Source organism: Corvus cornix, chromosome 5 (assembly GCF_000738735.6).
Source record: "Corvus cornix cornix isolate S_Up_H32 chromosome 5, ASM73873v5, whole genome shotgun sequence".
In the NCBI taxonomy this organism is placed as follows: Eukaryota; Metazoa; Chordata; class Aves; order Passeriformes; family Corvidae; genus Corvus; species Corvus cornix.
Genome location: NC_046335.1, coordinates 58,409,607 through 58,435,564, shown reverse-complemented (window position 1 = coordinate 58,435,564; position 25,958 = coordinate 58,409,607). Strand labels below are relative to the sequence as shown.

General features: G+C 52.5%; 2 protein-coding genes across 10 annotated transcripts in view; one reads left to right on the top strand and one right to left on the bottom strand.

Annotated features, from left to right (window-relative positions):
- BEST1 (bestrophin 1) overlaps positions 1–5,541 on the bottom strand; it is a 10,226-nt gene extending 4,685 nt beyond the window's left edge. The window contains exons 1-6 of one of the 4 annotated variants that reach the window (XM_019293703.3): positions 5,231–5,541; positions 2,857–3,016; positions 2,613–2,707; positions 1,827–2,060; positions 1,089–1,243; positions 279–356 (exon numbers count right to left, since the gene is read on the bottom strand). In XM_019293703.3, coding sequence (XP_019149248.2) covers positions 279–356; positions 1,089–1,243; positions 1,827–2,060; positions 2,613–2,707; positions 2,857–3,008 — 714 coding nt within the window. In that variant the 5' untranslated portion in view covers positions 3,009–3,016; positions 5,231–5,541. Of the gene's footprint in view, positions 1–278; positions 357–1,088; positions 1,244–1,826; positions 2,072–2,612; positions 3,021–5,230 lie in introns of those variants that run through there. The other 3 variants (XM_010412580.4, XM_019293705.3, XM_019293702.3) reach the window with 3 other exon arrangements.
- On the top strand, positions 3,067–25,958 carry RAB3IL1 (RAB3A interacting protein like 1). 6 transcript variants are annotated; one of them, XM_039552073.1, is made up of 13 exons: positions 3,067–3,140; positions 12,657–12,891; positions 13,079–13,174; positions 14,591–14,668; positions 15,263–15,478; positions 16,323–16,454; positions 17,180–17,308; positions 17,397–17,509; positions 17,819–17,842; positions 19,147–19,246; positions 19,840–19,906; positions 20,261–20,339; positions 24,990–25,958. In XM_039552073.1, exons 2-13 carry the CDS (start codon positions 12,718–12,720, stop codon positions 25,126–25,128), a joined length of 1,347 nt encoding a protein of 448 aa, XP_039408007.1. In that variant the 5' UTR covers positions 3,067–3,140; positions 12,657–12,717; the 3' UTR covers positions 25,129–25,958. The 6 variants fall into 6 exon arrangements, with proteins under 6 accessions (XP_039408007.1, XP_039408003.1, XP_039408005.1 ...); XM_039552075.1 differs by lacking the exon at positions 3,067–3,140 and adding an exon at positions 9,631–10,099 and having other exon boundaries at positions 12,661–12,891; XM_039552070.1 differs by lacking the exon at positions 3,067–3,140 and adding an exon at positions 9,631–10,099.

Here is a 25,958-nt window from a genome sequence, read left to right as displayed (position 1 = left end):
AACTGATAGAGGGCAGGCTTAGATTAGATATGAGGAAGGAATTCTTTACTAAGAGGGTGTGAGGCCCCGGCATAGGTTTTCCAGAGAAGATGTGGCTGCCCCATGCCTGGAAGTGTCCAAGGCCAGGTTGGACAGGGTTTGGAGCAGCCTGGTCTAGTGGAAGGTGTCCCTGGATGAGCTTTAAGCTCCCTTCCAACCCAAACCATTCCAGGTGTGGGTGCCAATGGGGATGTGCACAGGCAGTGGTGGAGCAATGAGTGTGGGGATTCCCTTCTCACCTGGGTGTAGACCAGGGGGATGCTGATCCAGTCGTATCCGTAGAGCCTCCCACACTGGCTGCGCAGGGTGTTGAGCTCCTGCAGCAGGGAAAAGGGAATGGCATGTCAGGATAACTTCCCATCTCCTTGCTGGGGACATGGAGCCTCTCTAGCACCACTGTCCTCCATTGCTCCAGCCCTTTCCCTTCTGGTTATACCTCCTCTGGATGCAGGGCTCAGTCTCAGCCTGGAAATTGCTCAGCCTGGAGGAATTCCCTGCTGCCTGGGTGTCTCCCCCTGAGCCCAAGATCCCTTCCTAGCTCACTTCACAGCAGAGTTTCTCCTCACAAAATGAGTGGCCAACAGGTGAGGCAAAGAATGCCCTCAGGAGCATCCATTTCTCTCTCCTGTCGATAGATAAGTATCCCAGAGGGAGAATTCTCTCTCTGTGGGCAGATGAATCCTGCTCCAGGCAACAGAAACCACGTGACTTTCCCTGCACATGAATACCAAGAAGGATGAGCTGCTACAGAGCCTTTTTCTGTGCAGCTGGGCAGGGATTGTTGCCAGGTCTTGCCTGTGGAGCATGGCCTGTTGCCCAAAACTATCTAAAGAGTTTTTAATAGCAAAGTTTTCTACAGGACCTCAGTTGCTGAGGGTGTTTTTGACCTCTCCTTGTCTCTTCCAGACACATGCTTCCTTGTGGCTTTCCATCTGGATCCTAGAGCCCTCCACTGGCACTGGCTGTTTGGAATGTGTCAAGGACCTGCTACACAGGTGCCTCCCATTCCCCAGAATCTCAAAGAGTTGCCTGTCCCCTCTGTCACTCACATTCAGGATGCCTTGGAGCAGCACACTGTCCCGGATCCTCCCATCATTCCTTGCCTTCACAGCCAGGTTGGAGAACCACACGCATGGGATCCAAAACTTGTTGTGGGGGGAATTCAAGCTCTCAAACTTCTTGTGCTCTTCTGGTGTCATGAGGCCTGGGTGGGAAAGAGCAGCAGGAGAGGGATGGACATAGAAGGCAGAAGGAACTGATCTGGTCCGAAATGAAAACGTCTGAGTCTCGGGTGGTTGCCTTGGCTCTCCTTAAAAATGCCAGGAAAGACTCAGAACTTTGGGAGACATGTAGAAGGACAAGTTTCCTTGTTAAAACATTGAGTCACAGAGGTGGGATAATGGGATTTCACTTCGGATGTCTGCAGCACATCAAATCAGAGCCATCGGGGAGATAAAGCACTGCTGCAGGTGCAGCTGCCTGGTGTTCATAGATGCTTGTTGAGAATGGGATAATTTGTGTCCCTGAAGTGCCTTTTCTTTTTAGGAAGCCAACGATATCACATCTCTGTGGCTTGCTAAGGGAAGCCAGATGACTCGGGCAGATTGGGAACTGCTGCACCTTGAGGAGCACCTTCCAAGAGGATTGAGGGAGCCCCGCAGTTAAGGTTGGACACTTGCGTCTCAAAAAAATCCCCACCTGTCCTGAGGGAGCAGCACCACCCCATTTCCAGAGAGCCTTTCCCAAGGCCCCCTGCCCCTAGAGGAGCAGCAAGGAGCAGGACTGACCTGCCCTCACGACGTGCTCCATGCTGGGGAAGCGCTTGTAGACGGCGGTGCTGACGGAGCGCAGGATCAGCACGCTGACCAGGTTGCTGTAGCGCATCAGGGTGCGGCGCAGGAGCCTCCCGTACTCGTCCTCCCCGTCCACGTTGCAGGACACCAGGTTCATGATCCGGTCCGGCCATGGGATGCTCTCGTACTGGGCCCACCAGCGGGACACCACCAGGGCCACGTAGAAGCCTAGAGGGGAGCTGAGAGAGTCAGGCATCTGAAAAGAGCTTCCTCCTCCCACTCCGTCTGCTCTCCTTCTTTTCTCTTCTCCTGCTCATACAGGGATGCCTGGAGGGGAATTCAGTCTTCTGTGCTAAAAGGAAGTCTGGATTTCATACTCTGCTTCATAGAGTCAGAACAGTTTAGGTTGGAAGGGACCTTAAAGATCATCTCATTCCAAGCCCCTGCTGTGGACAGGGACATCTTCCACTAGTCCAGGTTGCTCAGAGCTCCACCCAGCCTGGCCTTGAAAACTTACAGGGATGAGGCAGCCACAAGTTCCCTGGGCATATCTGGTGCCACTTGGAGCCTGCCCTCCTGGAACCCAGAATATGCAGTGCCAGCTGTGTGCTGAGGGACACTCACAGATGTGACACGAAATATTCCACTTGAGGAGTTTTACAAAGGCAGAGGGGGAGGGATCTGCTCAGTGAATCCTGCCTGCCTGCAGAGCTCTACCAAACCAGGGAGAAGAAATGCTGTCCCATTCCCCTCCCTGCTGGATTCCAGACAGCTCCTTACCCAGCACAAAGGACACGGGGATTAGCTCGGCGTAGCTGTTGCAGTACAGCGCCAGCTTCTCGAACATCAGCCTTTGGCTCTCGCTCAGGATCAGCCTAAAAGGGACAAAGAGAAGCAGTTCTCCCTCTTCCTTCCCTCCTGTGAACAGAGTCTGGCAAGTGCCTGTCCAGCAGGATCCCTGCCCCGATCCCGTGTTTCTCCTGTGTCCTGCTCCAGGCCAGGCCGTGGGTGTGAAGGCGCTCACCTGTAGACAAGGCTGATGGTGAAGTAGAGCGAGATGAAGATCAGGAACTCGGAGTAGAGCAGTTTGTAGATGCTGCCTTTCCATTGGAGCAGGAGCTGGGAGAAGGTGCCCAGGCGGGCATCAGCCACGCGGTTAGTGTAGGTCACTGTCATCACAGCTCCTGTGCAGGCACATGACAAGCAGGGCTTGGAGCTTGAGCAGGAGGAGGACACAGGGACGTCCCAAGTGTCCCACCAAGCAAGATGGAAAGGGAAGAGAAAGAATGAGCTGAGATCAAAAGCCAGGTAAGAAGAAGGCAGCAGCACACAGAGCCAGGAGGAAATCGATGGCAGGCAATTAATTTGATGAATTTGCCATCTTTTCCCTGTCCTTAAGCTGGTTATAGTGACTGAGGATGTATTTTCTGGTGAATCCCTTTGTTTTTAGTGTTTGATTGTCAGCATTCAAGTGGGGCTGGTTGGTTGGAGGGGACAGAGCCCAGGTGCCACCCCCTTCCACAAAACACTTGTGTAAGATTAATCTCAGGGTCACAAACTCCAAAGTTTATGCTTGTCCCAGTAATTTTCTTAATATAGTTTTTGTTCCAAGTGTGTTTCTGTAAACCTACTTGCTGGGAAGCATCTTCCTGGAATACTGCTGGGAAAAAATCTCAAACAAATCCAACCCAAAGGAAAGGAAAAACCCCAGAAAGATTTCTTGGGAGTGATCCAGATAAAGGCATCCCAGCAAGGATAGCTGTCTGCACTTTGCTGGTCCTAGTCCTGCAGGCAGAGCAGCCTTCCCTGTTGGAGATCTGTGGGATGGAGTTTGGCCAGGCTCACAGGGCCCAGATGCCAGCAGCTCCACCTCCCCTCTCCTTCAACCATATGTTGCACAATAAATCACAGTGGATGCAAAATAGGCGTTGAGGCTCCTGAAATGCTCCCCAGAGATGCAGCATCCCCATTTTACTTCTAGTCTAACTTGCAAAAATAATTCTTTATAATCAATTAATAATCAGACTCATATAAACCTGAATTTGTACCAAAAAAAAAAAATAACCGAACAAACAACAAGACACCAGTGTTAGCTGTGCCAGGCAGGTTGGTGAATGATTCCTTGGGGTAGAAATAATTATCCAAGGTGAAACTATTGGTATTTCTGAATCCTAACATGTCAGCAGGCATTGCTATTTAACAGAGGTAATAATGTTAATGATTATGGGGCCTTGGGCCCTTCCCTGAATGATGGGGATGAAGAAGCACTTCAAGGGACAGTTCACACCCTGCAGCAGCTGAAGGCAGGTAAGTTTGGGCCCATGATCCTCATTTGTTTCTCATTTAAGCATCCCAGTGAAAGATTTACACTGAGGTGAGGACACCTCAGGTCCCAGTAAGCTGCTGCTGTGAAGAAAACCAGCAAAGTCTGGATTTTTGGCTATTTCAGCCAAACAGCATCTTTGTCCTGGGTTTGGCTTTTTGGTGCTGCTCCTCCTTCGGGTTTCCTTGTCATAACTCAGGTCCCTGAGTCCCCTCTTTAGGGTGACTCAGGGACCTGAGAGGAGCAGAGCTGTCCTTGTCCCCAGCTGCACAAATGCCCGTTTCAATAAATCCTCGTGCCCATTCCATATGGATTTCTGGGTACAGGACTTGGAAGAGTGGCTTTTAACTGCCCCAGAGGTTGCACGCATGGGCTGTCCAGAAGAGAAAAGCACACCCAAAACCCCATACATTTTTGGGGCCTCTTACACAAAGCTGCCTCTTTTCTCTGCGCTTTGGGGCTCGAAAGCGCTCAGGGAGAATCCTCGTTGCGTAATTCAAATACAGATTCACTTTTTTTACCAAAGAAGGAAAACTCCAGCTCTTGTCCATGTAAATAATGGATGTCACCCACCTCTACTCTGTTCTGCTCCCATGTGGGATATGGGGCTTTTCCCAGTGCTTTTCCCTCCAGCCCTGAATGGTTAAGGCACCTCCCTGCCCACCTGCCAGCCTGTGATGGGCTGCCCTGGGATGTCACTGGGCAGCTGGCATGTTCTGTTTGTGGCTGAGGTCCCTGGTGGGAGGTGACTCACCGGCACACCGGAGTTGGGAGGGGCAGGAAGAGCCCACCCAGGGAGCTGCTGCCTGCCACCCCCTGCTCATCCCTCTGGACTAACCAACACACCTGGAAGTCGACTGACCTGGAATTCAGTTGTGGGAGCCCACAGCAAGCAGGATTCTGGGACATAGGTGCATCACCCACCACAAACAGACCCGAGCAGGTATCGCAGAGATGGACAACAAGCGGACAGAGCAGAGGGATGGAGCCAGAGGAGGTCACGGATAGGCAGGAAGATGGATCTCTGCAGAAGAGAGTGATCCTCCTGCTGCTGTTAGGAGGACCAGATACTCACAGTCATGGGCTCCTGAGCCGCGCTGGAGGCTGGGGACGTTTGGTCCTGCACGTGTCCCTGCTGGGTCCTTTGTGGCCCGAGCCACCGCCCGCCTCCTTGTGCCCCCTTGGCTCATGGGGGGATTGGACCTGCCCCACACGGTGTGCTAAGGAGGCTGAGACCCACTTGGGAGCTGCAGCCGGTCACTTGATGCCGTAATCCCTCCTCATTACAAAAGAGACTCTGTTGTCTTTTGCCCTGTTCCCTCCTAATCTTCTGAGTAAGCCCTGTGTGTTTATAGAGGCAGCCGGAGGAGGGGGAGGCAGGGCTGGCTGCTCCGCTGCTGCTAACTCCTGGCACAGCCATGGTGGCTGCCAGAAGAGAGGCATTTTTCCTCTAATTCTTTCCTGTTTGGTCCATCTCTCCGTGTCACAATCTTACAGGAACCCCAGGAGATTATGCAGGGCTGGAATTTTCCACCAAGGCTGTAAAACGCGGCATGCTCGGGGGCTGCCCTCTCTTCCCTAGGTCAGTGAAACACCTGGTCCATGCTCTGCCTGGCTCTCACAGGATGTTCCCCTGTCATCCCTCGCTGTCCCTGGATGAGTTTGCCACCTCTTCCAGCTGTGGTTTGCGTGCTGAGGATTTTCCCTCTGCCACTGGCTCTCTGAGACTCTTTCCATGTGTTTGCTTTCTTTTCCTCTTGCTTCTCCAGCAGTGCTCGGAGGTCGTCAGTGCCCTTTCCTGTGTGACATCCTGGGAAACACTGGTCCTTGTCTTGCCCTCAAACTTCACCAAGCCAGAGAACTCCTTCCCTCTGTCTTTCCAGGGTCCTCAGTCCCTTTTCTGCTCCCAAGCCATCCTTCCCAATTGTGACCATCCTTCCCTTCCACCACCTCCTCAATGCCTCTGGTCAGGTCTTTAGGACATTCCCCTTCCATGAGGCTCTGAATCAAAATCTTTTCTTACTGAAGTGGTCTTCCGTCGTTTAGGCAGCTGTGGGACAGTGTGGAGAGCGAGCACAGGTCTGCTCCCTGCAGGTAAGAGCAGCTGGAGACCCAGGCTCCTGTAATAACCAACTTTCTCTTGTGCTTTGTCTTTGACACTTACGTAACATCAGCAGTTGGGATCGATTTGTCCCAGCTGTAGTTTTCTTCTTCCTGTGGTTGATCCTAGACAAGGGGAGGGGGTTGTTTCACTGCTCCTTTGGAGCAGGTGCTGCCTGGCATCTGCCTGATGGGGGATTTCTGGTGCAGTCCTAGGAATTGCTGCCAGTGGCAGGGAGATCATAGCTTAAAACATGGGATTCAGTGCTCTGTGAAGGGGGATGAGAGCAGAGGGTCCCTCTCTGAAGGGAATGTGGTCCAGTCCCAGGGATGGAATTGGTGAACAGGCAGGCTGAGACAGATCTTGAGGGTCTCAGTGCCTGAACCCTCATCCCCACACAGCAGGGAGACAAAAATGCTTCAGGTGAGACATTTGCTGGAGCTGTTGGGAGCAGTTTGGGTGCTCCTGGGGACATGGAGAAACAACCCCCAGTGTCCTGCTGTTTGTGGAGGGATGTGCTGGCATCTGGGGGCCTCTGCTGCCCTCCTCTGAGAGCAGCTCCGCTGGCAGCTCGAGTGCTCCACAGCTGCCCTTGGGACAGCAGGAAATATGTGTGGAATTTAATATTAAAGTAAATAACTGAGGGGCTACTAGCGTGGCAGTGCTGCTTGGATCCCTTTCCACATCCCCTGTGGCCTCAGACCCAGAGGAAGAGGATGGTCTGAAAGTCTGCCTTGCTCAGCAGAGCAGGAAGCAAAGAGGTGCTGACATCCATCCTCAGCCTCAGAGCCCTGCAATAATCCTCTTTTTCTCCCTGTTAAAGATGCAGAGATTGAATTGCTGTGCTGGAGTTGAATCCCTGTTTTGAGAATGCCAAAGGGCCGCTCTCCATGCTGAGTTAGCAGCAGCTGGCTGGGAAAGGCACAGTGCCCTCCTTGCTCTCTCCCAGAGAATAGTAAGTGTTTTTAGGGACAGTGGGTCCCAAAGCTTGGTGAAATTCCTTTCCCTTCTCCAGTGTCAGTGCTGGGCTAGACACAGAGGCAGCTGGAATCAGAGGCAGCTCTCCAAATTACATTCTTCCTTGGAATCTGATGTAACTTTTTAAAAAAATTGAAGTGGGAAGTGCCTGGGGAGATGCTGTTTTTCATGGACAGGATTTACTCAGAGGTTTGAGCTGGCCAGAAATGTTTGAAGAGGATGCAGTGACCCTGCAGTGCTTTTGTGAGGACCCTCAGGCTCGTTGCCCTTATGCTGCAGAATTCCTCACTAATTCTGTGCCATCCTGGGTTGCCCTGGGAGCTGGGGGTGCCTGTCCCTATTCCAAGCTCTATCTGCCCCTTTGCATTTGCTTTTAGGGGCTTGGATGGTGACAAATTTCTCACCTTCCCTCTGATGTTGCACAGTTCAGTGTGTACAGCACGGAAATGAGGGAAGGGTCCTTAGTGAGGTCCCTCTTCTCTTGCCTTAGGAATTGTGGTGGGGATTAGGTGCCAAAGGGAGGATTGACCATGTTGGTGCTGGAAATCAGAGACCCCAGAGGAGCCTTGCTGCAGCCCTTGCAGCCAGCTGAGAAAACATGTGGCACAGCCGAGGAGCCAGCCAGGAGGGGGTGGATGGAGCCTGGAGTTCCAGGCCATTTGTTTTCATTCTCCTTTCCATGGCAATAACATCCGGTTTGAGTTTGCTGGGTAAGGGGTGTCAGCAGGTCAGATCCTGCTTTCCAAGATCCAAAATAATCCCTGTTCTTCCTTCCCTTCCCAGCCTGTGTCTAGCTTCCTCTTTTCGTTCTTTTCCTCTTTTCTTTCTTTTCCTCTTTTCTTTCTTTTCCTCTTTTCTTTCTTTTCCTCTTTTCTTTCTTTTCCTCTTTTCTTTCTTTTCCTCTTTTCTTTCTTTTCCTCTTTTCTTTCTTTTCCTCTTTTCTTTCTTTTCCGGGAAGAAGAGGGGGAGCACATGCCACTCTCTGCCTTGTGACAAGTTGCTTTTTCAAGTGGCTGGGATTCAGCATGTCCAGCACATCCCTCTCAAAGCTTCCTGTCAGCACTATCAGTTCCCCTCCTTCCTGCCTTTGTTGGCTCCTGGTGGAAGCACTTCTACCTTTCTAATCTGAGGACCCTCTGTTGCTGCTTGCCAAGCCTTGGGAGTTAATAATTACAAAGACTAATCACTTCTGGTGCTGCCTTGCAGAGCTGAAGATCTTTCCCCTCCTCCCAGAAGTTCCCTGAAGATAGCAAAGGTTGCAGCCAGTGACACAAACATCCCAGACACTCCGTTCCCAGACTTCAGAGCATGGGCTTGGCCCATGCTGTCCCCGTGCATCCCGGCCATGAGGCAGGGCAGGGCTGGAGGTGACACGGACACCCAGGAGATGCTGGGACAGAGAATTGCTCCCTGTGTGATATCCAAAGCAAAATCCTGCACTGGACACAAGGATCGCCATGTCTGATTCTCCCGCCTCTGGCGTTGGGTCTGTCCCCGAGGCAGAGGATGGACAAGCTGAGAGCAAGGCAGGAGCTGCCCCTGTGTGCAAAGGCTCCAAGGGGATACAGCCGCCTGGAGAAGAGCCCAGGGCAATGGCAAGGTAGGATGTGATGGGAAATGTCCTCTGAGGGCAGGAGCAGTTTTCGGTTCAAAATTCCAGTGCTGTCAATCCAGAGGTGGCAATAGGATCTGCTGTGGGACAGGGGAAACAGCAGGAGTGGTTTGCCTGTTGGGTTCCCAGCCCAGTGCTCCCCTTGAAGTTTAAAAACGCTGGAGAGCCAGCAGCCTTTTTCCCCCCAGTCAGACTTCCCCCATCCTTCCACCTTCCTGCATATTATCCCTTCTTTACATCCCCAGTTTCCCCTCTGTATTGGCTTTGTGTGGCACGGTTTTGGTGGCGAGGGTACAGGCAAGCAGAGATCCTCCTGCAGCCCATGGAGGACCCCACGCTGGAGCAGGGGGGTGCCCGAAGGAGGCTGTGACCCCACAGGGAGCCTGTGCTGGAGCAGGGTCCTGGCTGGACCTGTGGAGAGAGGAGCCCACGCTGGAGCTGCCTGTTCCTGAAGGACTGACCCTGAGAAAGGGACCAGCGCTGGGGCAGTGCATGAAGAACCCGATAGAGAAGTTCCTGGAGGGCTTCTCCCGTGGGAGGAACCCCCCGCTGGAGCAGGGGCGGAGTGTGAGGCATCCTCCTCTGGAGGAAGAAGGAGCAGCAGAGCCAGCAGCCCCCATTCCCTATCCCGCTGTCAGGAAGGAGGCGGAGGAAGCCAGGAGCGATTCCGAGCCGCGGACGAAGAGCGGAGCGGAGGGACGGTTGTTGGACATTTCCTTTGAACTCCTCATTGTCCCGCGGTGAGTCGATGGGTGACAAAGCACGCTAATTCCCGGCTGCTCCAGCCTGTAGTGCCGGTGCCGGGGTGTGCAGAGTGACCCCTCCGGGCCCCCGGCGGCGCTCAGGGCGCAGCCGCGCCGGCATCACGTGGGCGGCGGGGCCGGGGCTGCTCGGGATCCGCTCCAGATCCTCCGGGAACGGATCCGGTTCTGGCTCCTCCGGGCACGGCTTCGGCTGCGGCTCCGCTTCTGGGTCCCCCGGGCACGGCGCCGGCGGCGGCTCCGGTTCTGATCCCTCCGGGCACGACTGCGGCTCCTCCGGGCTCGGATCCGGCGGCGGCTCCGCTTCGGGTCCCTCCGGCCACCGCTGCTGCTCCGGCTGCGGCTTCTCCGGGCGCGTCTCTGCTTCTCGCTCCGGCTTCTCCCCCGGGCACAGCTCCCGCTCCCGGTGCGGCCGCCCGGGCATGGGGGCGGGCGGGCGCGCCTCCGCCGTGAGCAGCATCAGCAGCAGCGGGACCCAGCGATGTTGCGGGGGTAGGTGCGGGTCTGGACGGGGAAGGAGTGGCGTCCGTGTGTCGGGGCTCTGGGAATCCACAGAATCCTGGAATGGTTTGTGTTGGAAGGGGTCTTGAAGTTCATCTTGTCCTGCCAAGGCAGGGACACCTTCCACTAGACCGAGTTGCTCCAAGTCCCGTCCAACTTGGCGTGGACACTTCCAGAGATGGGGCAGCCCCAGCTTCTCTGGGAAATCCATTCCATCAGCCTCACAGGGAAGAAGCCACATGGAAGCCAAGTAAGGAGATGGAATAAGGAGGCAGCAGCATCTCCAGACACAGGACTTGGCGTTTCACTGCTGAGACAAACATAAGAAACACCAGTGTGTGTTCTGCTATAATATAATAACATAAAAATATAATAAACTACTGCCAGATGCTTTGCCAAACATTTGAGGGATGATGCTGAGCACCCATGGGAGGATGAGCCGCTCTGGACGGATGCTGGTCCGTGGTGGTGCAGGTCAGGGGTCCGTCCCGGTGGGGATGGAAAAGTCCGGCCCTGCTCCCAAACCTGCGGGTAAGAGTTTAACCTGGAGAGAGCCAGAGGCTGCTTGCACGGGAAACAACCCCGTCGGATCGGCGCTGCAGGAAACATGTGGGGCCCGCTGGAAAAAGTGCAGATCCTGCACATTTTTTTGCTTTTTCTACAGAAAACCAACTTTAGAAGGTTGTGGGGTGTTGGGGATTTTTTTTTTTTTTTTGCGTGTGGGTTTGCGTTTCTTGTGTCAGCACGTGACTCTTAGGGATATGATCCACTTTTCCTGGAAAGACAGCTACCAGTCAGCAAGAGAGGGGAGTGTTTGTGGTGGTCCTTTGGTCTCTGGGGTTGGATTTCAGAGCCCCACCTGGACGCTGAGAAGAATCCAGCACAGCCAAGGCTTCCATAGGGATTCTGTTTGCGTGGCGTGGAGAAAGAGTGAGCTATTCCATCATAGATGATTTTCCAGGATATGTTTTTGGCATTACAGAATGTGGGTGGGACTGTTTAATTCCTTCATATCCTCCAGTTTTCTTCTGTAATGTGTGGAAATACACTGAAATATGTCTCCTGAGGCAACTTTCAGCTGAGAATTAGAGAGTCATAAAGAAACAACATCATTTTTTCTTCCTGTGTGTTAGATTAAGTGTATTTGTATCAGTAGATTGCTGAAATGTCCCTTTTCCTCGCTGCTGCTTTTATTTATTATTTTTATCCTCTGTGCTCTGGTTTCCCTGCTCCTTTCTGGTGTGATTTCTTCCGAGGGTTCAGAGAGTTCTCCATGTGTGCTTTTCCATGTGTTTTCCTGTGGTACCTGAGCTGATTTAGTTGGGAGCTGCTGCTTCCTTCCCCCTGTGGAAGGTGGCTGTGGACAGATGTTGGTCTTGGACAGCTCGGGGGGCACAGAGGAGGGGGAAATTAGAATGGAAAAGGTGATAGGACACTCTGGGACTGAGGGGATAAGCCCAGCCTGTGTGGAGTCAGAGCAAGGGGGAAGAGTGTGGCCTGGCTGGAATGCAGGGGAGGAAAACACAGAGATAGGGCAAAGGGAAGAGGAAAAAACAAACCTGAGAAAAAAGAGGTGATGGCTGCTCTGCAGGAGGAGGTGGTGGGCAAGGAGCAGTGTCCAGGAGTGTGGGAGGAGGTGCACGAAGAGAAGGGCACCAGAGCTCAGCCAGGGCTCATGAGCCAGAGATAAGCAGCAGCAGGTTAATCTGCAGGGCACTGCCTGTGTCTGGGCAGGATAGAAAACTTCCACGTGGGGAAGGCTTGGACATGCTCGCCCTGTCTTCAGATGGAGAGAGATTTCGTGGAGAGAGTTCAGTGAGGAAGAGGAGAAATGCAAACACCATGGTGACAGCACTCAAATGATGTTTTCCTCCCCTAAAGCCTCTCCAGCGTTAATTTGGGAGTTGGCAGAGCCCTACTCAGCACTGGGGTGCAGTGTCCTGGGTGACTCTTGTGGTTTCTTCTTTCTAGGATATCTCTGCTTGCTGAAATTAAAAAATAGGGCTTCCACCCAGCTTGGGGAAAATACACTGGCTTAGACAGCTCTGTGGAGGATTTCAGTGGGAAATAGGTGGGAAAGTAGGTTAAAAATAGATCGTTTCCCTCTGAAGCAGGTGCAGGGGGTAGAGAAAGGCTGGGTTGGCAGCAGAGGGGATTGGGGTCTGTATATTAGGAATGGGAAAGCTGTATTCCTTCTTTTTGCTGCTTCAGTAGAGAAGTCTGACCTTAGGTCTGCTGGGTGTGTCCTGGAATCCTAAAAAGCCATCTGCAGGATGTTTCTCTTGGAGAGCAGGTGATCCCTGGAGTAGCTGTCTTTAGTTCTCCTGCCTTATCCTGAGTTACTAAGGACACCATGCCAAAAGGGTGAAGCACTTCCATAAGGGTGCAGGGCAGAGGAGCTGGTGCAGCTGATGCTGCCCAAATTCTTCCCCATCACCCTCCCTGCCCCATTCCCAGTGCCTGTGCCTGGGGTTGGATGTGTTGTGAGTGTTGGAGGAAGGCTCTGGATCACCCCCACGCTCATTTTCCCTGTGCTGCTACCCCCCAGCCAGGTCAGTTTTGAGGAAGAGAGCCAGAATCCACCCGCTGTGGGACACTGGAAGCCCCTGATGCCATCCAAAGGTGACAAGGAGGAGCCAGAGGGTGGATGCCAGGATGCTGGAGGTGTGGATGAGCCCCAGTCCACGGAGCAGCTCAATGTGTCCCGGCTGCGCAGCTCCTCGGTGGAGATCCGGGAGAAGGGCTCTGAGTTCCTGAGAGATGAGCTGCACAAAGCACAGAAGGTAAGGCCCAGGGTTTGTGGGAACTCCTGGGGATGGCAGCATGGGTTGAGCAGGGGGGGCTTTCCTAGAGGTGGTGACAGGAATCTCGGGTCAGGGATCATCAGGTGCCATGGTGGGGAGGAAGGGCTGTGCTTGACAGGCTGGGGCAGGGCATCAGCACTCCTATCCCTCTCCATTTCCTCGACAGGAGCTGAAGCTCAAGGACAAAGAATGTGAGAGATTGTCAAAAGTCAGGGAACAACTGGAGCAGGAACTGGAGGAGTTAACAGCCAGCCTGTTTGAGGTACCACCTTCTTCCTTTTCCCATCATTTCTTAAGCTCCTTTAAGACAGGCTTTCCCTGGACTTCCAGCTATCTCCTCCCACAATTTCCTCCTCTCCCCTGTTGTGCTTTCCCACTTGGAGAAGCAGAGCTGGCCAGTGCTGCAGGTGGAGCCTTTACCTGGATTTCTTTCCCATTCTAGCAGCTGTGGGGTGGCATAAAGAGCACAGTAATGGTTGCAAAATGTGGGAATGCCTGGAGCTGGAGCCAAGCACAGATCCCTGTTCCTCTCCATGCCTGCTCTGTAGTCTGGGCAGCTGCTGTGTAATAGAGATGATTCCCTGGCTTATCCCAACCCTTGCTGGGAGTGGGAACATGCTGGATGTCCTCATCCACTCTGCTCCAATGAGTGTCCTGTTGGTTCTTGGCTTTGTTTTGGTTTGGTGGTTTTTTTTTTTTTTTTTTTGTAATGTGATTCTTGCCAAGCTGTATCCTGGCAAAATCCCATTCACCAGCAGCTCTAATCTCTGGATCTCTCTGGTTAGTGAGGAAAGCCAGAGCCCATCTGTGCCTTTGAAATACAGGGCTGTGAGAGCCAGGGGAGCACCCCTCTCCTGAAATTTTGGCTGCCTGAGCCCAGGCTGACCTTGGAAATGATGTAGCCAAGGGCTGTCCCCTGTCTTTGGTGCCCTTGGCCAGACGCTGCTTCCAGACTGCAGGGAGGCCCCAGCTGGGATTCATCCCGCTGCCCTCTTCCTGTGGGAGAAGCTTTTAAGCCAGTTTCCACCATTTGGCCCCCACCTGAACTCCAGCTCCTGCTCTGTCACAGCTGTGCCTGGGGCAGTGGGGACCAGCTGCTCTGAAGGGGAAGAGGGAGCAAAGTGCAATAACAAGACAGGCAGGAGCAGTGCCCTCAGCAAGACATGGAGCAGCGAGTCTGGATCAGGATCAGAGCCACAGGCAGTAGTCAGGGTCAGGAATCAGTGCAGGGATCCCCCAGCAAGGCTGCAGTGACTGCAGGAAACCAGGCTGAGGTGAGGCTGGAGTTGCAGAGGTGCTGGAATAGGGACAGGCACAGCTGTGGGTAGCACGGGTGGGTTCTAATGTTAAAGCAATTCCCAAGGGCAAGGAAGGGCAGGTCCTTGCTTCTGGCATTCTTCTCAGCAGCCCCTATCAGTGAGAGATGACCTTGGCCAGCTAAACTTAACTTAGGCAGCTACACTCCTGGAAAGGGGATGCACTTCAGGCTCTGGCACTGGGAGCCTTCTCCAGGAAATTCTGAGGGAAGGCTCTGCACAGGTGGCAGAGCAAACCCCTCGGATGTGGCAGGGATGTCTGTCCCCTTGGCTGGAGCATGTGATGTGGCAGATCTGTGACCTGCCTTATTGGCTGTGTGAGCTGGGGTGCAGCAGGGGAACTAAAACTCTCTCTGGTGCAGGAAGCCCACAAGATGGTGAGAGAAGCCAACACCAAACAGGCTGCAGCAGAGAAACAGCTCAGGGAGGCCCGGGGCAAGGTGAGTGACTCTCTGTGACTTCATTTTTGGGGGTGGTGTGGTGGCCTCCCTGCCCAGCCTGGCCAGAGGGCTGCTTGTTGGCTGAGGAGAGGGAAGTGCAGCTTGATCTCTCCGAGATGCTGTGGTCCTTTTCCAGCAGACACTTGAGTGAGGGGGAAAAGGCCTTGCAGACATCCTTGCAATCTCCTGCTGATCCAGCTCCCGTTTGGGAAATGGATCCACAGAGAAATAATGAGTTGTTTAATTGTCACAGTTCTGGGATGGATGGATGGATGGATAGAGCAGGGACCCAGGGAGTTGCAATTTCCTGACACGGCTGCACCACAGGGCTGCTCAAATGGCTCCATCTTGAGGAGAGAGAAATTCCTTTGGAGTTACTGGTTCTGAAAAGAGCCTGGGATAAAGTGTGCTGATTGAAGGGGTAGATTCCAAAACAGCTGCTGTTTAAAATTCTGGATGGTGGTGGCACTGGGAGGATGGGGAGAGGCTTTGTGGCTGGGCTTGTAGCTGATTCCCTGTGGCTTCAGTGTTTGATGGAGTGCAGCAAACTGGAGCCCGGCAGGTGCTGAGGGTGCCTCTTGCTTGTGTCCCCAGATTGACATGCTGCAGGCAGAGGTGACAGCCCTGAAGACGCTGGTGATCACATCCACGCCGTCCTCCCCGAACAGGGAGCTGCACCCTCAGCTGCAGAGCCCTTCCAAAGCTGGCTTCAGGAAGGGCCACGGGCGCAACAAAAGCACCAGCAGTGCCATGGTGTCAGCTGCCAGCCAGAACGTGGCTCCAGAGCCCGTCAGCCGGGAATGCAAAGAGGTGGGTGAGGGACATCTCTGCATCCAAGAGCTCCGGGCTTGGGCTTCCCACAGAGCTCTGTGGTCTCACTGAGCAGCTGTTTGTGCCTTGTTCCCTAAATTTGTGCTGAGGCAGGCGCTGGAGGGTTTCCTTTTGTGGGGATTTCCTCTTTGTTGGGACAGGAAGCAGCTGAGGGATCACTGAGGGGCAGATCCAGGGGGTGCTAGTGCTGTGAGCGGATATCAAGAGGTGCTGAGCAGAAGCCAGTTCCACTAGCCAGATGTGGACACAGCTGTCCTGGGAAGCAAGTAGGAGGCACTTGGTCAGGAAAAATGAAAATGAAGAAGAATGTGGTGGAGGAATATGTCTCCCTAGTGATTTTTTGGGAGCTGCGGCCTATGCCATGGAGAATTGTTGAGGGAACACAAAGGCTTGTTAAAGATTTGGATCTGTCATTTCTTCATGGAGGCAACTTCCATGGGGTGCAGATCTCCTGGGATTTCAAATCTCAGCTTCCAGAGTGCCCAATAATGTTATGTACCAAGGATGGGATGGCTTTTTGTCCCTCAGAATCCTTACTGGCCGGTGTGAGAGGTGATAAAAGTGAACCTGGCATTTGGAGAGCTGGTGCTCTATGGGAAAGATCTTAAATTGAGCCTAAAAATGGTAATTTTTGTTCCCTTTTTGCACCTCAAGCTGAAGTCTAAAGAAGTGGCTTGTGGCCCTGTGTTGCCTTGAGGACCATGCTCAGTTCCTGGAGGGGAGGACCTGAGCCTTTCTCTGTATCTCATGTTTTTTACCTCCCTCCTTGCCTGTCTCTCTAAACCTCTTCCTTCACTGTCTGTCTCTCCCTCTGCCCTCCAAGTCTGGTTTCCCTGCTCTCCTCTCCCTGCTCCTTTGCATCCTCCCTGGGAAGGCTATCCACATCACCTATGAGCCAGGCTGGCAGGCCTTGGGAGCAGATGCTTCCTCCTCCTCTTCCTCCTCCTCACGGCAGGTAACCAACCTCTGGGAATGGGTGGGGACCCACCTGCCTCTCATGCTTGCAGCCTTTCAGTTCCAGCTTCCTTTTATGCTAATCTCCATTTTTTTTTTCCTTTCATTTTGTTTTTCTCCATTTGTTTTTCCATCTTGTGGCTCTGAAGCTGTTGCTGGTCCCAGGTGAGCAGTCTCCATGGCACAGAGGGGGTGTGCTGGAATCCAGACTTTGCCAGCTGTTTTCACTCATGTTCTTTGTGTTGCTCAGCTTAGTTTTATTTTTTCCTTTCAGCAGCTTTTGTTGGGCTTGTAGGAGCTGCCCTGTCAGTCAGGTTGGTGCTTTGCCCAATGATCCATCTGGGATTTAAATGCCAGGTCCCAGAGAGTCTCCTATCGCCCCTCAGCTGCTCCCATCATTCCTGCCACGGGCTGAGCAGTGTGTTCAGCAGTTGTGTGGTGGCTTTCCTGCAGCCACAGGAGGGAGGAAAAGCCACCTGGAGGATAATGGGATAGAGAGGTGCCTGCAGGCCTCTGGCAGATGCAGCCCAGGGTGGCTGTGTCACTCTGGCATGGAACTGCTGCTGGGTGGGAAACGAGAGATCCTTGGAGCCAGGCAGCTTCCCTCAGACACCTGAGCCTTACCAGATGCCAGAGCAGATGTTTCAAAGGTTTCCTGCATAGTAACAGGTACCTTCTGACACGATATCCCTCCCTCTTCCCTCTCCTCTTGGACACTCGCTGCAGGTCGACTCCATTTTATTTGCCGAGTTCCAGACCTGGAAGGAATCTCCAACTTTGGACAAATCCTGCTCCTTCCTGGACAGAATTTACCGAGAAGATGTAGGACCTTGTCTGGACTTCACCAAGCAGGAGGTGAGGGCTGGAGAAGCAGGAGCAGCTGGCAGCTCCGGGGCGTCACTTTTCCTGGAATTCATCCCTGTTTTCCCTTCTCTTGCTGCAGCTGTCGGAGCTGGTGCGAGTGGCTGTGGAGCAGAACACCCTCACCATCGAGCCAGTGGCTTCCCAGACTGTCCCCATGGGGAAGGTGGCAGCAGAAGAGTGCGGTGGCCCCAAGTAAGGACCATGTCTCCTCGCCTTGTCCCCTCCTTGCTGCTGGCTTGTCCCCTCTCGTGGAGTGCTGTGACAGCTTGGGGCCACCTCAGGGTCACCTCACACTAGCAGGAGTGATGTGATATTCCAAATGGAGAGGAGGGATTTAATTCATATATTAAGTTTAAGTCCTTTCTTACCTTCCAAGGTGACAGCCAGGGACGTGCAGGTTTCCTGCCACTCTCCTGCAAATTATTCCCCAAACGACCCATCCTGTGTTTATCCTTTCTGGTTTCCTTTTGATTTTTTTATATTTTATTTTTGTCTTTGCAGTGGCTTCCGGTCACAAATCGTAACGTAAGTGAGATATTTATTGTTCAGCCAGTGATCGAAGATCTCTGGAGCATTAACAAGTCACTAACTCAGCCCCATGTGGCAGCTTGGAGGCTTTTGCTGAGCTGACCTAACTCTTTAACCCTGTTTAAATTCCACCCAGGCAGGATGGGAAGGAACCCATTGGCAATAAAAGACCCCAAAGGAATTTGTTCCCCTTTTTCCCAGGTGCAAAACACTGATTTTTATGGCAGTTTTGGTTAGTTTGGTTGATAGCTGTGGTTTTACACCAGGCGGTACCAATCGAGCAAGAGTCACTCTTTTCCAGGATGTTGCAATGCTCAAATACGTGGCTCCTTACAGGTATCTTGTTTACCAAGGTTTTGGTCATCCTGCACCTCCTGGGAATTTAATCTCCTTAAGTTGTGTTAATATTTGGTCAATGATTACTTCTCCTTGCAACTGGACACTTGGAACCCGTGCTTCCACTCTTGGCTAATGTTTGCCTCGAGAGCAGTGGAAAACAAGCCCAGGGACAAGCTCGGGAGCTCTCTGAAACATCAGCTCCCCTCTGCTGTCACCTCCTGTGGCTCCCCAGAGGAGATTTGTTTTGCAGTTTGGGAGTGATGTTCCTCTTCCCACTGAGTCCCTGTGGAACGTGGTGATAACTGTTGCAGTAGAAAATCCTGCTTTGTTGCTCAAAGTGGTGATGGCAATCATCTGCCTTGCAAATAGCAGGAGAAAATGGAAGAAAATAAAGGAATGCTTCGCCCCTTGCTGCTGATTGTTTGGAAAAGGCTGTTTGCACCCTCTGAAATCTTCAAATGGGGAAGCCAAGCTCCTTCCCTGTGTGCCCAAGGAAGGGTTGGCCTGTTTTGAGTTTGTGGTATGTGCAAATCCTGCTCAAATGCTGGATTTACCTGTTTTGAGGCCAGGTTTGGTGCCCAGCCAGCATGTTTGCATCCCACCAGGAATGCTGATACACCTGAGCCTGCCCTGGAATGTGGAGGACATGTACAGAGACCAGGGGACACTGGCTGTGCTCTGCTCCAGCCTCACCTCTTTATTCCTGGGGTTTCCTCAGGGGCTGTGTGCCAGGGGGAAAAAAAAGGTGCTTTCACCTAAAGTCTCCTAAACTTGCCATTTATGGAATATTTCCAGGAGCAAAAGAATATCAGCCAAGGGTTTATTTGGTTTTTTTTTCCTTCTTCATGCTGCCTGACCCAGGGGTGGCTTCTGAGCCATCACTTCCATCTCTCCAGGTGGCTGAATTGCTGGATCTGTGCTGTGCCACTGGATTGCTGAAGTGCTTTTCCCCTTTCCTGCAGGAAGTGTGCTCTGAGCGGCCTCCCCAGGACCTGCAAGCACCGGATCATGCTGGGGGATTCTGGGAATTACTACTACATTTCCCCTTCCTGCAGGGCCAGGGTGAGTCCTTCACCTCCCCAGGGTGCCTCGACCCTCCAGAATTATTCCAGGCCCTGCAGTGGACAAGCTCCTGATGGTCAGCCCTGGGATTGAGGAAAAGCTGTGGGATTTAAGGTCGTTCCTGAGGTCGAGGTGGCTCTTGGTTGATGATTTGGGGGCGGATCCAGCTCTTCCTTCTGCTTTCAGATAACCTTCAGTGCGTTCACTTGCCACGATTTCATTCAGTACAGGGCTTTGATTGTTTGGCTTTATTGCTGTGATTTAATTCCCCTTTGTAAAACACAGTAATTTTCTGCTCTTTAGAGGCTGTTGCTGTTCCAGTCAGATCCATGCCTGGCTGTGGGAACAAACTGTTCCTTCTGTGGAGGGGAGGGAGAAGGTGGATCATTTGTTAATGTTGCTGTTGGGGCTCTTGTTCAGTGGAGGATTTTAGAAGTTAATTCTTTCCTGAGCTGCATTTTAGAAGAGCTGATCCCACAAAAAGTTGTTTTTTTGTGGACAGATTTGACTCATTTTTGTCACTTGCACCAAAGGAATGTCTCAAATCTTTGTTCCTCTTTTTCCCCCCCCCCCCGTTTCCCTCTGTCTCTCAGATCACAGCAGTGTGCAACTTCTTCACCTACATCCGCTATATCCAGCAAGGCCTGGTGAGGCAGGATGGTAAGAGCGTGCTCCACTGGGATGCTTTCTGTGGGAGCAACTGGGAGGAGTTGGGAGGAGCTGGTTGGAGTGACAGGAGAGGGGCCAGCTGGGGCTGTCTTGGAGAAGCAGATAAATGACAAAAGAAAGGCACGAGGGGAGGAGTGGAGCATCTCTTCCTTGCTCATCACCTTCCTGGGAGCTTTGCCCTGGGGTGGAGCTGGTAAGGGTAGACCTGACGGGCCTATCCTGCTTCCCTTCCTGTGGGAATGCTGGCAGCACAGCAGAGCAGGAGCTGGTGGCCAGCTGTGCCCTCCTTACTGATTTTTTGGGTGCTTTTTTTCCCCTTCTCTCTCCCCCCGTTGTGCTTTGCAGTGGAGCTGATGTACTGGGAGGTCATGCGGCTCCGGAGGGAGATGTCTCTGGCCAAACTTGGATTTTATCCCAGCGAGATGTAAGCAGAGCCCTGAGCGTGGAAGGAAACCGCTCCTGGAGGGAGGGAGGGAGGGAGGGCTTGGAGTGCAGTGCCTGTCCTGCTCCCTCCCACCTTCCCTCTGCCTGGAGCAAGGAGCAAGAGGCACAAGTTCCACCTTCAGCTGTCCCACTCCTCCAAGTGTGACTGGAATGCAGCTGCCACGCTGCCCCTGGAGCTGGGCTGGCCCTGGCTGCTCTGGGATGGCCATCCATGGACTCTGGAGTCTCCTATATGCAGTGTATATCCATTCTTTTTTAAACCTTTTGTTTTTATACGCAGCCTGCTTCGGCATAACCCGAGGCCAGGCCTGTGCAGGGTGGGAATTCTGGACCTTCCTTGTGAGCCAGTCTGTCAGGACAGATGCTGGCTGTCTGTTCCACTCATTTTTTTGGGACGGAGGGTGCTGTCCCCGAGGTCCTGCTGACCACAGCAGCCCTGAAAATGCCAGCAGAGCACAATAATCTTGAACAGTTTGTTTCCAAGTACTTCCTTGTTCCTTTTAAAGGAGCCTGCGAGAGAAGCTTCTTGCCAGCGGAGTCACAAAGAGGGATTTGTTCCTGTTTTTAGCTGGATGTTTGGCACTGTGTCATGCAGGCTGGGGAATGGCTGGAGCTGTGCACCTGGGGCCTCCAGCAGAAGAAGGGAGCAGGGAAATTCCATAACTCCCAGCTGGCTGCAGGATGTTTCCTCCTGGACTAGGGAATGTGCTGCAGTTGCCAGAGGCAGATGCAGGACCAGTGACAGTCCCTGGTGGAAAGTTCCCCCGTGATGCTCCTAAACACAAACCTCACCTACAGACATCCCTTGGAGCTGTTCCTGCCCTGGGGGAGCTTTGGGCAGCCCTGTTCCCACCCTTCAGGCAGAATCCGTGTTCCCAGGTCGGGTTCTTTGTATCTCCAGAAGGAGCATGCCCAGGCTGGGCAGTCCCAAAGCCCAGAGATTCCTTCCCAGTGTTAATCAGACCTGGAGATGCCTGTCCACTAGGAATCCCAGCTTTTCCTGGGCTGCCATTCCCTGGTGAGGGGATCTGAGACCTCTTTGTGTGCACATGAGGGATGTGGCTGAGGTTCCTGCATGCCCCAAAATGTGCTGGTAGGGAGGGGTGTCACTGGAGCTGTGGGAATGCACAGGCCCGACACATCCTGAACTCAGGCCCAGCTTTGTTAAAGCCATGACAGTATTCTGTAGCCAATTTAGCCTTTTTTCAGTGACTCTGGAGTCAGCTCAGCCATCACCCACTCTGGGCTTTTCACTTCTGACTGGGTTGTCACCCTGTCCCTCTGCCACCCTCAGCAAGCTGGTGCCCATCTTCAGCTCTGGAATTCCATCCTCTCCTGAAGGATGTTACAGGAGGAACTCTATTTTCTTCCAGTGAGCTGCCTTGGTTTTGTCTAAGGGAGAGAGAAATAACACAGGGAAAGTAAAACCTTTGGTTTCCCCAGCTGCGGATTTCAGCTCAGGTGAATTCCACCCCTGGAATTTCTCCCTGCATTCCCTTCATCTCTTCCCCCTGTCCTTTCAATCTCTCCATGTCTTCCTGTGCCGTGAGCTGCTACACTGCACAAACACTGCAGCACTGGGAATGAGATGATCTCTCTGGGCAGGAGATGTTTTGGTTTGTGGGATGTTTTTTCCCCCCTTGGTGTTACATTGAAAAGCACTTTGAGATGGAAGGAACTGGAGCAATGCCTTGTCTGAAGTTGTCTTGCATTTCAAACGAAGCAGAGAGAACAATTTGTGAAGGAAAATGAAGTCACTCTGTTACTGGCGGGATGGTTGCACCCTGCTCTTTCATAAAGGAAAATAAACATTTGCTGTTAACCTCTACAAGCCTGGTTGGAGTTGGAGGGTTGGGGTTCAAGAGAAAATCTTGCAGGGTGGAGTTTGGGATGCTTTTATTCATCAGAGCAGGTACCTGTTCTTCCTGAGGGAAGCTGAGGCTTCTCCCATTGTGTCTCCTTTGATTTGCTGGCTGGAAGCACTGCTCGAGTGCTGGGTAATTCAAGGATCTTCCTTCCTCTTTCCTGAGCAGTCTCCCCCTTCTCCTCTCAGCAGGCAGAGGTTTTGGGTCGCTTGGTTTCACTAAAACCACTTGTTCTTCCTGCTCAGCTCTGGACATTAACGTGGAAAATCTCCTCCTCCTGTCTTGGAGATGGCAGTGGGCAGAGCTGTCTCCAGAAAGGGATTTAATTTCATTTTCAATTAAAAAGCCACACAAGAATCTGGTTGTGCAGCACTGTCAGGCAGCCACGAGAGGGCACAGGCAGCCCAGGCAGGGACTGTCCTCCCTCCCTGCCTCCCTGGGAGAATGGAGCATCTCCAGGTCCCACCTGCTCCTGACCTTCTCCTGCAGCTTCCCCGCGCTGCTGGCAGTGGGAATTGGGCATCTGGAGAGTGGAAAGGAAAGGAAGGATTTGGATTTCTGTAAGGGATGGTTGGGTGAGAGACTGTTCTGCTGTGTCTGGGTCTGCTGGTGTATAATGGCAGCAGGGATTGCTGCCAGAAACTTCCCTGTGACACTGGCTCCCTGAACTTCTAAGGTGTGAGAAGACATCATGTCCCCTATTCCCAGCCTTTTCCACCAGAGCTTTCCTGCTGTTTTTCCCCTCAGAAATAAACCAGAGTTTGAGCAGAGTCTCTGGGTCCTCTTGTACCTCCTACAATCTTCCTCGCACCTATTTGCCCCCACCAAGGGCCTGCCAACCTGTCCTGGGCTAAAATAAAGAGCTTCAAAGGGATAGGAGTTCAAAAATCTGCTTTTGTAGATGTGTTTGACTTGCTTGATTTTGTTTTCAGCCCTCTTAAGTCCTTTTCCCCTGCTGTAAAGTGTGAGTCTGGGAGAGGAAAGGGATATTTGGATGATGGTGGAGGTTAGTGTTGTGCACAACAAGGTGCTTTTAAGCATTTGGATATTAATATTTGAGAAACTGGGATTTAGACCAGAGAGATTTGGTTGCTCCTGGAAGTTCCCTGTGTCTGCTGGCCGTGTCCTTTCCCTGCCTGTGGAATTAGTCCAAGTTTGGGCTAATTCAGGGCTGTAAATCAGGCTGTCTTTGCACCGCTGGTCAGGCTGTCCCCACATGCCCCACAGAGATGGATGGTTCCTGTTCCCAGGAACCAACAAATGAAAGATTTTATTTTTTTTTATTGTATTATTTACTCCAGGTGCAGTGAAGGAAAAGAGAGAAGAGAAGCAGCTGGCCTCGGAAAAGTCAGGAGTTTCCAAGCTTTCCCAACCCTTCCGTAGGATGAATCCATCCAAAGCAGTGAGGAGCAGTGCAGAACAGGGAGCACTGGGTCAGCCATGGGGAAATTCCAGTCGTTTCGGACACTGAGGGAAGCGTGGCCGTGCCAGGAAAAAGTCAGATGTCCTGGCACCGTTCTCAGTGTGCACATGGCACCCAGGGCTGGGGCCGGCCAGCTCTGCCAAGGCAACACGTTCCTGATAGGAGCAAATCCCTGTGGTGCCACCGGTGCTGGGAGCCAAGAGGTCGGATTTGCTGTTTATCATGTCAATATTCCCATGTTTGTGTGAGGCTCACTGGGCTGAGCTGGAAGGTTGACTTTAGCCAGGCTGAGAAGGCAGCTGGACTTTGTGCTGGTGTAACTTCCAGAGAATGTTTCACCTCCTTCGGGGGTGGATTAGGAGGGATAGGGAAGATAGAGAAAGTGAGACTCGGCCAAGCTGTGGGCTGGATGTGAGGGGAAGGTGGGAAAATGGCTTTGGAGTGGCCTTAAGATGAAGGGAGGTAGATTTGGATGAGATACTGGGAAGAAATCCTTCCCTGTGGGGGCGGTGAGGCACTGGCACAGGGTGCCCAGAGAAGCTGTGGATCCCTGGAAGTGTCCAAGGCCAGGCTGGATGGGGCTTGGAGCAACCTGGGACAGTGGAAGGTGTCCCTGCCCATGGCAGGGGGTGGAATGGGATGAGCTTTAAGGTCCCTTCCAGCCCAAACCATTGTGGGATTCTGTGACAAATCTGAGCTTCCAGTGGTGTCCTGGCTCAGGAGAGGAGATAGGACTGGCTGGAATGATGGAGCAGAGGGACAGCAGGGAAAGTTTGGGAAGGAAAAAGTACTCTTTAGCTTTTGTTTGGCTTAGTCTTGAAATGATTCCCCTGGTAGGCGAAGAAGACATCAGCTGCACGGGAAAAGCTGAGTCACTGGTACAGATCTGGTTACTTACAAGTGACTCCAGTGAAGCAAAAGCCATTTGGTGCAGGAGTAGAAGTCCCAAAACAGCTCCCCATGGGACAGTCCCAGAGAGGGGAGCTGGGAGAAGGAAGCTGAAGCTGGAGGTGTTCCCCAGGCAGCTTTGCAGTGCAAACCCCAGCAGTCAGTCCTGTGCTGCTCACAGAGCTTCCAGGGCCATCTGTGCGGGCACACAAAACATCCTGAGCTTTTAACTCTGCTGATGCTTCCAGTTTCTGCTCCCTCTTTGGTTCTGGGGCTGCAGGCTTCCCTCTGGCAGATGGGATTGGCTCAAGGACAGCTCCCTGCCCTTAATTCCCCTGGCTCACTGTGCTAATTCTGCTCTGTTAATCACCTTAGAGTCAAGTTAAGGTGCTTCACACCAATGGACACACATGTGAGTCACAGCTCAGTGACACCTTTGCTCTTTCTGCATCAGGACCTGGACAGAGGTGACTCGTCCCTTGCCATTGGTGACCTTTCCCTTTGTCAGGCCACCACTGCCAGCTGGCAAAACCAGGAGGAAGGAGGGAAGCGCTAATTCAACTTTCCATCAAACTGAAGGCAGTGATAAATAATGTCTTGATGTCTCAGAGGAACTGGAGCACTGCCTGATGGTCCCAAGGTGCTTTTGGGTAAGGGAAGTTTTGCAACCACCCCAAAATCTTGACAGCTCTGGCAGACATTAGTCCTTAACAGGATAGGGAACCTGGGTTCCAAATCTTACTCATTTCACACTGGAATTATGTGTGTGTGGAGAAGCCCTTGTGGGCTGTGTTTGAGTGGTGCCTGATCCATCTGGGTTTGGAAAACCCAAAAAACCCACTTTGCTGTTGTCAGCAAGGGTGTCACTACTTTTTCTTCTTGGTGCTGTTTTTAAAAGTCTGGCTTTACACATTCAAGATACACAAATGACTTAAACCCTCTCTCCTACTGCAGCACATGGCACTCATCCCTGTCCCAGCACCACCACACCCAGGAGAGTCTCTTTATTAAGTATCTCAGTAGAGACTTTAAGAACTGTCCCTCTCTGTTTAAAGGTTACCAAGACACTGAAGAAAGGAAATGGCTTTTTAATCTCTGTCCTCTGTTTTGTGTGTGATTCTTTTGTGCATCAAGGGGCAGAGCAGGCTCAACATCTCTTTGCTTTTCGTTCTTTATTTTATTTTATGCAGACAGAAATGTTCCCAGGGAATGGTTTGGGTTGGAAGGGATCTCTAAAGATCATCCTGACTTGCCCAGGTGCTCCTCCTGTACCATTCAAGCCCAGACATTCTGTTACTGTGGAGCTGTTGATTTTCTGCAGGGACATGGAAGGAGTCATGGTGCTGGAATGCTGCAGCTTCACCATTCCTTGCCCTTTAGTGCTGTTGGATTCCATTTCACTCGCATACCTTCACCAAATCAG